Raw genomic sequence first — 12,339 nt, forward strand, 5'->3', positions numbered from 1 at the left:
TTGAACTATTAGAATATTATTAAAATATTCCATTTCAATAACACTCAAGTAAAGTATAAATATACCAAATAATACTTAAGTATAATAATGAAGTACAATTAACCAAGTACTGTCCACCCCTGTTTATAATTCAGTTGATTGTTGAATTGAATCATGTCCATATTCCATTGCCAGTATTGTGACCAATTTCTACCAAAAAATTAATAATCAGAAACACTGCCTTCTGGTATCAGTGTAAAATGATTTGTCTGTATCGCTCCAGAGGAACAACAGCATATTACTTCATGGCCGGTAATGAAAAATTGTATTATCATTCCATTTTTGGTAAGATGGAATCACAGTACTTTTTCATTACCTCAGTCCCAGTTTGGTTTGTTAAGTTTGATTTAAACAAACATTTATGGCTCAACAATGGAAAGTGTTGCTTTTTGGAAAGCATGTTGAATCAATAGTCATTGAAAATTCACATTTTAAATATGAAAAAATCGAGAGTGAAGTGACAACTTGCCAAAGACTGAAGGATGTAATGAAAGGAGCATAGCTTGACTGGCTGAAGAGTTAACTCCAGCTCTCTTCTCCTTTTCCACTCCCCTCTGACCTAGTGATCCTTTACCAGCCAGCAGGGAGCAAGAACAAACACACACACACACACACACACACACACACACACACACACACACACACACACACACACACACACACACACACACACACACACACACCACAAATCTCTGGACAAACAGACCATGGGTGAGAAAAAGGAGAGGCAGTTAGGCAATATTAAGTAAATGGCACCTCTGAGATGAAGACTCTGAACCAAGCTCAGTATATGTGGTTTTAAAAAAAAGTTAGACAATGTTGTAGCTTTAATAATATGTAGAAACACCATGTCTTGAACTTCTACATACTGTGTTGCGACTGAGTACAATAAACGCAAGGCAGGAATATTGCTGCATTTTATTTACCTTGGAATCAGCTCAGAATTTTCGACCTGGATGATGCCTTCATGGTTGTCTTCTGTTAGGAACAAGCTAGCCAGCTAACAAGCAAATATTTGTATAAACAGCTTAACTTATTTAAAGGGAATAAGTGCTACTTTGTTTACTGGTCATGCTGTTAGCAACCATGTGGATTTGATGTCACTTGCTGAACTTTCGAGGAACTTGGGGCTGTGGAGACCACCTCGAGTTCCCAAGTAGGAATATTTCGTTTTTCCTAGTCATAAGTCAGGAATTACGAGTTACAACACACGTGTTCACACCAAGTGGTCAATTCCGAGCAGCCAGTCCATCTACTGGCACGGTTTTGGAGCTGCAAGGAAAGCAGAGTACCAGATGGAAAGCCACACGGACACAGGGTGAAGCATACGCATCTCCAAACAGAGTGCAGGATCAAATTATAGGGCTGCAAAAGCACCAGCACTACCTGCTACACCACCGTGCAGCCAGAATATTTTTCAATTATTACTTTTTAAAGATAATGAATATCAAGCTGTATGACTGAGTTTCTCATTAAAATAAATGCTTGTCGTGTCTGGATCATAATTGAATAAGAAAAAGTTCTATGATAATATGACAATAGTTTATTCTTTTTTGATGACAAACAGCTCCAATTCATGTACCTTTTAAAGCAGGCCCATTAGACCTCTATGCATCAACCATGGAACAGAGAACTGGCTGTAATTGATGTTAACTGATTTATTCAGCAATACAGGTAATGCTTTACAGTAAGGTTTCCTTAACAAATGAATTAGTGCATTAGTTAACATTAAACAACAATAAACTTTGGCGAAGGAGTAAGCGGTAGAAGATGGATGGATTGATGGATGGATGGATGGATTAATAAACCATAAGTAATATTAACAAAATAATGTATTAATTGATGCTTTTTTATAATAATGGAATAACCCTGCATTATATAATGTTTATTTGACCCACAAATACAAGAAAGTGCACATAAATGAGCAGCAATTAAAATACACCACGTTACATGTTGACAATAAAATGAACACTGGTCTTGGATGTATTGGAATTTGATATTTAGCTTAGTTTTTTTTTCTTTTTTGAGTATTTCCTATTATAAGATTACAATAAACCAAATATTAAATTTTTAAAACATTTCGACTAATTTCAAGCTTGAAAAAGTCTTGCTCTACTGGCAGATAATTTTTGCTCAATTTATGCATTTATTTCTAGAAAGAAGTTGAATTATCTTTCAACAGAACAACACAGTTTCAAGCTTGAAAGTAGTCAAAATGCCTAGAAATAAATTTAATCAACTTATAACATATTTGGTCTATTGTAATATTGCTTGAGAAAATGCTAGATACATTTGACTATATTCAAGATATTTTCAGTTGCTTTGATGAACCAGTGGGTTTAATATTACTCATTAATGCAGTTATGCAGATGTTGATTATTTGGCTTATTTAGGTTATTATTAAAAGAACTGAAATCAACGCAAGTGTTACATATGGTGTGTTAAAGAAATGAAATATGTCTGCTTTAACACAAAAAAATACTATAATGAGCAATAAACAGGAATAAAGTCAACGTTTGGTGTGACAGTACAAACAAACATCAATAGTCTCAGGAGCAATTTGTGCAGTTTTATAAGGAGATTAGTTGAAGAAATGCCAAGTTGTTCGTGCTGACCAATGTGTGAAGGGAACCTTTATGTTCCCTTAAAGAACATAAAAAGAACTTTAATGAATAAGATTTTAGAAGTTGCATTTTACAGAACATTTCCAAGCGCAGCTGTCATTGGCCTGCTTTGTAATCTTGATTCATTTTGATACATTAATGTAGTTTTCTTCATTTATTTCTATAAAAAGCTGTGGTGCGCGCGCGCGCAGCTCCGTTGCTCAGGAGTGCCGTGAACGCGCGTTAGCGGCGGACACGCGCAGCTCGTGCGCTGCTGCTGGTTGCTCCTCAGTTGTAGTGTAGTGTAGACATGGCGGCGGATCTAAACCCCGACTGGCTATCTTGCTTACCTTCTTCTTGGAGTTATGGGGTGATCCGGGACGGAAGAGTGTTCTTCATCAAGTAAATATCATGTGGATTTAAAAACCTTTGGATATGTTTTTTTGGGGCTTGAATGCAAGCCTCCCGCGGTGGTGTACGAGTGTTTCTTTCTTTCCTTTTTTTTTTTTTAAATTTTTTTTTTATATACATGCTCTTATTTCTTTTTTACCCAACAGTGAAGAAGCAAAGAGTACGACTTGGCTTCATCCTGTCACTGGTGAAGCGGTGATTACAGGACACAGGAAAACTCCAGGTAATAATTTTTTTTCCAGGAGAGGGAATGGTTTTATGTGTGTGTGTGTGTGTGTGTGTGTGTGTGTAAGACGGAGACGCAGCCAGGGGGAAAAAAAGAAGTCATGACGGAATTCTGCAGCAGTCACAGCAGCACTGGCAGTTTGCGCGATTTGTATATGAACACACAGTCACTGTGGTCCAAACTTAGGCTTTTTAAAGACATTTCCACATGCATGTCTGCCTATGGCACCCAGTCACGTTCACGCTGAATCGTCGGTGTGTCTGCTTTGATTTAATCGCAGCGTGTATTCAGCTGACCCCCCCACTCCCCCACTCCCACACACTTTTAATGTGGCCTACGCGTTGCAAAACCCCAGCGACTCTTATCACTTTTACAACTAAAACAGCAAACCTTCACGTGCCTTCCTCAGCAGATCAGCGATACATTTGAGCCGCATGTTATGTTTGTAAACAGTGCAGGTCAATTCAGTCCCATTCCTTGGTCTTGGTGTGGAATGTAGTGTCTAAGAGCCGCCTGGAGCACAGATAAAGAGAAGAGCACAAGCACTGCAGATCTGTGGCTTCAAGACGCTGTTGCTCTCTTCCCCAGCTGCTAATACAGGCTAGCTCTTCTAGACACGGATGCCTAGATCGAATTCCTAAAATAGGGCTAATTTTTGTTTTTGTTTTTACCCCCTTAGATTTACCAACAGGATGGGAGGAAGGATATACATTCGAGGGAGCGCGCTGCTTCATCAAGTGAGTTTGATTTGTAGCCATTGGCGGATCTTCCTCTCATCTAGTGTTGCTTTTTTGTGTCTGATTAGCGGCTGTGATTTTAGATTGCCGCGAATACACACACACCTCTCTCTCTCTCTGTCTCTCTCTCTCTCTCTCTCTCTCTCTCTCTCTCTCTCTCTCACACACACTCACTGACTCTCTGTCTCTCTGTCTCTCTCTCTCTCTCTCACTCACTCTCTGTCTCTCTGTCTCTCTCTCTCTCTCTCTCTCACACTCACTCACTCTCTGTCTCTCTCTCTCACACTCACTCACTCTCTGTCTCTGTCTCTCTCTCTCTCTCTCTCTCTCTCTCTCTCTCTCTCTCTCTCTCTCTCTCTCTCTCAGTTGACTCAGTTCTGGGTTTGGCTGAACAGGTTCTTCTTGTCGGCCCTTCTCTCCCTCTGGGGACCTGCACGTTATTAATATTCACTCTGTGCAGAGCCCGTTTTTTAAGGTCTGCACCAGACTATCAACTCTGCACTGCAAATGAGTCCATCTACACCTGCCTCTGATCACAAACTGGTGTTATAAAACCTTGCTCGTATCCTATTAAGCCACTGAGAATGCTGACAGCTAGTTTCAGGAGAATGTAGTTCATGCGTGCTCAGAAAGTGTCTAGAAGCCAGCAGATGACATCATAAGCCCAGTTCACACTACACGACTTTCAACATCAGCAGATCGCTGTGCTGTTCACATTACACGACTTGTTGTCTTGTAATCAGGAGTCATGAAGTCATTGTGGCGTTCACAGTACGTGATTGCTCGATCTACACACTACACGATCTGTCTTCCAATGACTTTATCTGCTGTCCAAACTGCATTTTGTCACGAAAACACACGCGAGAAGTGGCACGGATATATGACGCAAAAACCACGTGCAAAACAGGAGTTGTTTATTTGAAGATGGACGTAGGATAGAAACAAGCGGTGTGAGATGATTACATGATGATTTGTGCTGAAGAAACAACAACAAGGAAAAGGCATGTGGAGCTGCCCGACAGCTCTAGATATTTAGCATGCCAAATATGTCTGGCGTCAGCAAGCCTCTTTGATGCGTCGTTGAGTAGTTCACACATAACGATCGACTGTCGATTGCTTGCCGAGTTCCTCCGATCAAAGGGTTTTTGTCTGGGAGCTTGGCGACTTGCAAATGGGGCTTAAAATCGTATCGTGTGAACTAGGCTATAAACTAATTTGCAAGCAGATATAGTGTGACTAACAGGTCATAACTTATTTCCTTATAGAATAAATTATTCTTTGGTCTTTTTACGTTTTTACAAAATACTATAATTTCTATCAGGAAGGTAGACAAAATGAAGTTGAAGTAGCGAGGGAATAGACACAGGAAATGGGTAGAGACGGAATAACTTGCTTTTATTACTGTAAGTATCACCAAGAAGACTATTTATTATGAGGGACAAACAGTGGTGATCAGTGAGTGGTCGTTCACAAACAATATTCATCAATTGTTGGTCTTTGGGTACAAAGGTGATCAGTGATTGGTCGTTGGTAACAATAGTGAGCAGTGAGTGGTTGTTGGGAATAATGACGAACAGTAATCGCTGTTGGTATGGCAGCCATTAACGGTTATTTTCTTAATCGATTAATTGGCAAGGCCCCCCCCCCCCCCCCCGTCCGATTAATCCGGGGGGGGGGGGGGGGGGGGGACTTTCAGTACCATTTTTTTTTTCCATTTATTTAAAGTAAAATCTACCAACTGGGTGTTACAAATATAAACTTCAGACTAAAACTTTACACAACTGTTTGTCCAATTAAATAAAACTGAAAATAACCAAATACACACGGACACACACCAGAATATATATTATTCATTTAGGACTGTAGTTTAATTGCTTTTTTGCATCTATAAAAAGTAATGCTTAAATACTACAGTAATACATATATAAACTAATATATATTAGTATTTACACATATAAGTGTATATATACATAAATACTTATATATTAATGTGCGTGTATGTGTATTTGTTTATATATAAAATAGTATATATGCATTACTTTTTATGGATGCACTGAATTAAACCACAGTCCTAAATTAATAATAAAAACTCCCTTTCACTACAACTTATGGTTTTTGTTACTCACTGCTTTTAGGGCTTTTAGTGCTTTAATTTGACATTACAGATCTTACTTGTGCTCCCACCGCGAGTGAGAAGCAACGTGGCCTCGTTACTAATAGATCACTTCCATTATGATAAAGGACAGACGTTACACTACAAGCACACACATACACCATATAATGACAATAAACTTGAATTAAACTAAACCTTTTAAGCAACTTGCACCAGTTTCCCCAAGCCCATGCACAGAGTGGAGCATTTTGGATACAAACATAAGTTTGTGCTCGTGCATCACTGTCGTGCTTCAGTGCTACACAAACACCACTTTATAAAGTTTGATCCTCTCCGTGGTGGTTAATAAAAAATGCCCGCTGCCTTAAAGGACTTGGGTCGCACACTTTATTCCTGTCACTTGATGATTATGCCTCCGTCTGATGGTAACTGAGATCATGTTGGGAATAAAAGGTAACGCTGACAAACAGTAAACTGAAGAAAGTCATTGTCGGTGACTCCGAGTGTCTGCTAAAGCTAGCGGCTTCGCATCACGTGTGTAACGTCATGTGCCACTGACTAGGAAGAGACTTACTCTTCCGACTAGTAAAAAACTAATGTTTTCCATTTGAGACGATATTACCTCTCTAAAATTCATACACTAGACCAGTTGTTCTCAACCTTTTGTGAGCTCTGGACCTCTAGCATATTTTAAACAATCAACAAGGACCCCCTCACTCCACATCAATTATAGGCTATATATTTAACAGTCATTTCTATACATGTTGCTTTATTTTATTATTTATTATTAATAATGTTAACATTGGACATTTAACATTGAATCAAAGCATGTTTTTTACATTTTATTGTTGTTGACATTTAATTTGACTTCCTGAATTATCTTTTGGTTATTTTATCCATCAATGCGACAATTAACTTGTCTACTCATAGGTTTTTGCAAATATATGTATATTATTTAATCATTTTAAAAACTTTCCTACTTTCCCTTGCAATTACACCACTGACCACTATGGGTCCGTGGAACAGTGTTGGTTGTTGGGAACCATGACCAGCAGTGATCAGTGATAGGTCGTTGGGAACACAGGCTCATGCAAATAAAACTCAGCCAGGCTTTACTCATGTGTTGTTGAATTGAGTGAATCTGCTGTCTCACCTCATATAACCTGCAGCAGTGTTGTGAGCTGGCCAGCCATATTGAGTGCAGGACAGTCGCTAATATCTGCCAAGAAAGTGTAAAAATTCACCAGCGATGGGGGTAGGTTTGTGTAAAGCAGGAGTATTCACCAAAAATTTGTGTATGTACAGCTACATAAGTGGGCGTATCCTATTAGTCTGTTTACTGAATCAAGGCTCTGGTATATTTGAGTTGTTTTATTTTTTTAACAGTCGTAGAAAAAGTCGCATGCATAGCCTTTCAAAGTATACTCCATTTGACATGTACGCATACAAAGGCAGTTGACGCATGTGCATTACGACAACGTGCACTACCCCTCCTGGCCTAGAGTCAGTACAGAGCAGTAAGGCAGGTCTTCTGGTTTGAAGGATGCAAACGAAGAAGAATCACAACACGAAGAACAATGCTCGGGCAATCTCTCACCATGATTAGCACCCATGTACATTCCTTATACACTTTAAGGCTAGAATTATACAAATACGGGTACTTTCTAACCTGTGCTCTTTTGTCTCTTGTCGCTTCCATTTATTCCTTTTTTTTTCTTCAACTACCTTGACAATCAATGGCCCTGGGTCATTGTTGCCACCTTTTGGAACAACTAAATTAAATGCGCATGTGTGACCTGCACATACAAAATACATGTGGTTAAAAAAATTGGGTGGTGCAGTATACAGTACTCAAGTACTCTGCTGATGATGAAAATTGGGTCGCAAGTTCTTTACGCTGTTCCTAGCGTACACATAAAAAGTGAAGCATACTTTCTATTTCAGAGTGAAATTGTTACTTTTGCTTTTGTTTATTTGGTTTGGTTTCACACTGCACATAATTAATAATTGGCTGAAGGGTGTATACAAATGAAAACATACTCATAAGACTCCTTCACTCAGAAATATTGGAATGGGGTATAAAAACCCCACATTTTTACTAAGTGTGCACTAAGCTCAAAAATCCCCCAAAGCACAGAGAACACAGATCTGGCGCTCAATAAATGATTAGACAATTACGTTATCTAATATAATTACTCAATATATTATGAATTACTGTATAATAATATAATTATGTATAATTTAGATCAATGTAATTTAGATAATTATATAAATGATTATAAACTATAATGCAAAACATTTTGTGTATGAATCCACCATTTATTTTCTCATTTTATTTGTTGGTCCAAATAACCAGAACACATGATACAGTGGGGGAAATAAGTATTGAACGCGTCAACATTTTTTTCAGGAAATATTTCCACTGAGGCTATTCACATGAAGTTTTCACCAGACTTTGGTATTAACTCAAGAAATCCAGAAATATAAAGAATTCACAACATTAACATCCTTAATTAAAGTTGAGTGGAGCGAGACAGGTAAAAACTATTTAGCACGCTAAGAAAAAGCAGTTCTGCAAGGCAAGTTAAGGCAAGGAACCAGCTGAAAAACCTTTTGTCATACTACACACCATGTTTGGAGAAGAAAAGGCACTGCACATCACCCTAAAAACACTACACCAACAGTGAAGTTTGGAGGTGAAGCATCATGGTGTGGGGTTGTTTTTCGTCACATGGTACTGGCAGACTTCATATAACTGAAGGAACGATGAATGGAGACCTTCACAAGGAGATTCTAGAGAAGAATCTGCTGCCATCCACCAGGATGATGATGAGACGTGGGTGGACTTCCAGCAGGACAACTATCCAAAACATACAGCAAAGGAAACTCTCAATTGGTTTCAGAGAAAAAAAATCAAGGTGTTAGAATGGCCCAGTCAATCACCTGACTCGAATCCATCTGAACAAGATTTAAAGACAATATGTTTAGAAGAATGGACCAAAATCACACCTGAATACTGCGAAACATTAATTTCCTCATACAGGAAGTGTCTTGAAGCGTCATTACAAACAAAGGCTTCTCCACTAAGTGTTAAATACATTTCAGTTAGCATGTTCAATACTTTTTTTTTCCTGCATCATTCCACTTTATTACACATCACTTTGTTTATGGACTTTAATTTTTATATTTCTTTGTGTGTCTATTTCTTGTTAATACTGATGTCTGGTGAAAATTTCATGTGAATAGCCTCATTGGAGATATATTTACTGAAAAAAAATGTTTGCTCGTTCAATACGTATTTCCCCCACTGTATTTCTGCAGCGGTAAAGCTCTGTTCTTTGGCTTGGTTTTTGTGTTGCAGCCCCGTTTAGCTGCTCGCATCTACAGGAAAATTCTGCACACGACCCGACATAGATGGCACGTTTGGTTTACTGTCTGAGCTTGAGTCGATTCGGGATTGAATGACATTCTCACTGCAATTGAACCAGACTGAAATCACCTTGGTCAGATGCTCTCAGACTCTTGTTTTTGAGTGCATGCAAGTGAGAGTGCTGTGTTCAACACACCACAGAAATGAGGAAAACATTGACTGTTCGATTCAAACAGACTAAATCCTGAACATATGAAAATACCCTGAAATTCATTTGTCCAGATAAGCAAATAACATGACTGAATAGCGAACACTTACCTTTTCATTCCTTACTATTAATGCTTAGTTTTGTCACTATAAATATTAACAGACTGATGACACATGTGGGGAGAATAAATACACACTCCTCTGTCCAATTATTTTTGTCAACTTATTTTATACAAGTTGTGCTGTCACTTTGCCAATCAGACCAGAGATGGTCCCGATCAGCCCCACCAAATTCTTTGTTTGCGCTGCTGAAATACTTTCTGCATCTGGACCACAGTCTAGAAGTTGATAACCCTTACTATAGGGGATCAACAGATATGCGTACAATAAGACATGAAAGTGCAACCCGCTGAATGAAATATATTCTCAGATGTGTTTTAAAAATAGCTTATATAGCTCATGTAGCAAAATTTTTAAAATAATCTTTACATTCGATGACAAATTAGCCAAAACATTGGATTTTAAAACAGTTTTAGCCAAAACATTAGACAAACACTGGAGTCTAGAGACTGTTACTGCAGCTTTCATGCTTTCTGTCTGCACAGCTCAGGCCGCAACCATATTATTAGTTTCCATATTATAATTAACCATATTTTAATTGTGATCTTTGGTACGTTGCACTTGAACCCTGGCTTCACTGATTTATATTGTACACTGCGGACGTTCATTTCACACGTGGATAAATCAGTTATGTCACGGCTTCTGCACAGTCTACAGCTACTTTATTCGCGCCTTGGAGTTTAACTAACCTCACAAAACATTGTCAGATTTCTTTGAAAGCTCAATCCATTTTTTTCCCCCCCACAAATTTTCATTTTGACTGTTATTGAGCGAAACCTGTGCAAGCATTTTGATGGAAATATTTTGCGGAGCTGCTTCTTCCACCGAAAGATGTCCATCAAATGGAAATTAGTTTAGCTATTAGATGTATTAATAAATGGCTTCCTAGTCACTGGTGGCACTACATTGTTATAATTCTTGATAATCGATGAAATGACCATGGCACTGTTGAATTTTCGAATCTGATTAGTCACCATGTAATTAATTCACAAGGTGGAATGCTCCACATAATAAAAAATAAATAAAAATGAAAAAGTATAATATGAAGTATAACTCTATAGTCACTGGGAGCATTTTCAGGATGGAGGGGTTGACACTTTGGGGATTTTCTGTAACATGACAAGCGGCAGTGCTTTGTCTTAAGTTCAAGAGAAAGAGAAAAGAGGCTGGTGATGGAATGACCATGTATGTCCCTTTACGCTGCTATAATGTGAGATATAACAGAATCAAACTTGTTTCACAAATGTTCCACAGTGTTCAGTGGTCAGAAAGTATGAAATTAAATTAAAATTGAATTTCATTAAATTCAAAATTGTGATCAGTGGATAAATCTCTGTGGTATAAAAGAAATAAAACACTTGGTGTTAATCAGCTACCTCACACCAGCCTGTTGATTATTTTCCCATAGCAGCATGCCCGGTCATGTGGTGGTGGGTTTTTTTTTATTATTTTTTTTTATGTTTTATTTTTTGTTATTGTTGCTCTTTTCAAACAATCCATTTATTGAGTAATTTATTCTATTACATTTGAGGAGTTGTTGGATTGGTGACATCCATTTCCTTTGCTTTGTTGATTTAGTGTGAACTAAAGCTTGTGTATGGCAGTCTGTTTAATTGGCACTCACTTCCTTTTCCTGTGTGTTTCAGTCAATGAGTGTGATTTGTGGTCTATGCCTTCCCCATGTAACCCATCCCCCACCCCGCAAGTACTCAATGCTTGACTGGAGTAATTGGGCTCGGACAACAGCAAACAATCACTTTAATATACTTTTCCAGGTCAGGCAATGGAGTCCTACCCTATCTCTCTCCCTCACTTGATACGCCACGAGATGAGATAAGAGACCTTAAGTTCATAGAAGCTGTGTATCGGAGTCTCCTTAACACAAAAGAGACATGTTGTGTATTCCCCAGCGATCTCCTATCAACATCAATAGCAAAGACTCTCCGGGCTGTGCATTACGCATTCACTTGACTGCACTTCCTTCCCGTTTTGCTATGTGGATAATCTATGAATGCTTATCCTCAAGGCAGGTACAGATTCCACTAGGCTGACTGTTATTTCCGTCAATAACACCAAAGAATAAGGCTTTATGCTGATCTAGAAGTGACTCTAAACACAATGACAAGAGAAATGACGAGCCACATCTTAGCTCAGCATAAAAGCCCAGTTCCTCCCAGCGCCCTTTGACCGGTGGCTGTGTGCACTGCAGAATTCCTTCAATTACAGCAGCAGTAGATGGCAGACAGCCAGAGATTGAGAACGATATGGGACCATTCATTACTCCAGCTTGAAAAAAAGGCTCATGAACAAGTGGATTTCTGTATCTTGGTCACTCTGTTTTGCACACGCAGGACATTGCTGTGCTTTCAGACTTTCAGTTTGTCTGTGTCTGCTGCTCACTCCCTAAAACCAAGCACTAATCTCTAATGTGCGATTACACTCGAAAGCCACCTCTTTCTGTGACTGTCCTGTAATATGCCCTGAAAAGCACACTGCAGATACATATTCATCAT

At 38.7% G+C, this 12,339-nt stretch overlaps 1 protein-coding gene across 20 annotated transcripts in view; it reads left to right on the forward strand.

The window, feature by feature from the left end:
* Window positions 1-2,889: 2,889 nt before the first annotated feature.
* plekha5 (pleckstrin homology domain containing, family A member 5) overlaps window positions 2,890-12,339 on the forward strand; it is a 99,254-nt gene continuing 89,804 nt past the window's right edge. For all 20 annotated transcript variants that reach the window (XR_008398425.1, XM_053688479.1, XM_047162377.2 and 17 more), the window contains exons 1-3: window positions 2,890-3,044; window positions 3,200-3,276; window positions 3,959-4,016. Coding sequence is in view for 19 of the 20 variants with exons in the window: in XM_053688479.1 (XP_053544454.1) it covers window positions 2,953-3,044; window positions 3,200-3,276; window positions 3,959-4,016 (227 nt within the window). In the remaining variant the exon portion in view is untranslated. The remainder of the gene's footprint in view (window positions 3,045-3,199; window positions 3,277-3,958; window positions 4,017-12,339) is intronic.

This window comes from Ictalurus punctatus, chromosome 19 (assembly GCF_001660625.3).
Source record: "Ictalurus punctatus breed USDA103 chromosome 19, Coco_2.0, whole genome shotgun sequence".
NCBI classification, from domain to species: Eukaryota; Metazoa; Chordata; class Actinopteri; order Siluriformes; family Ictaluridae; genus Ictalurus; species Ictalurus punctatus.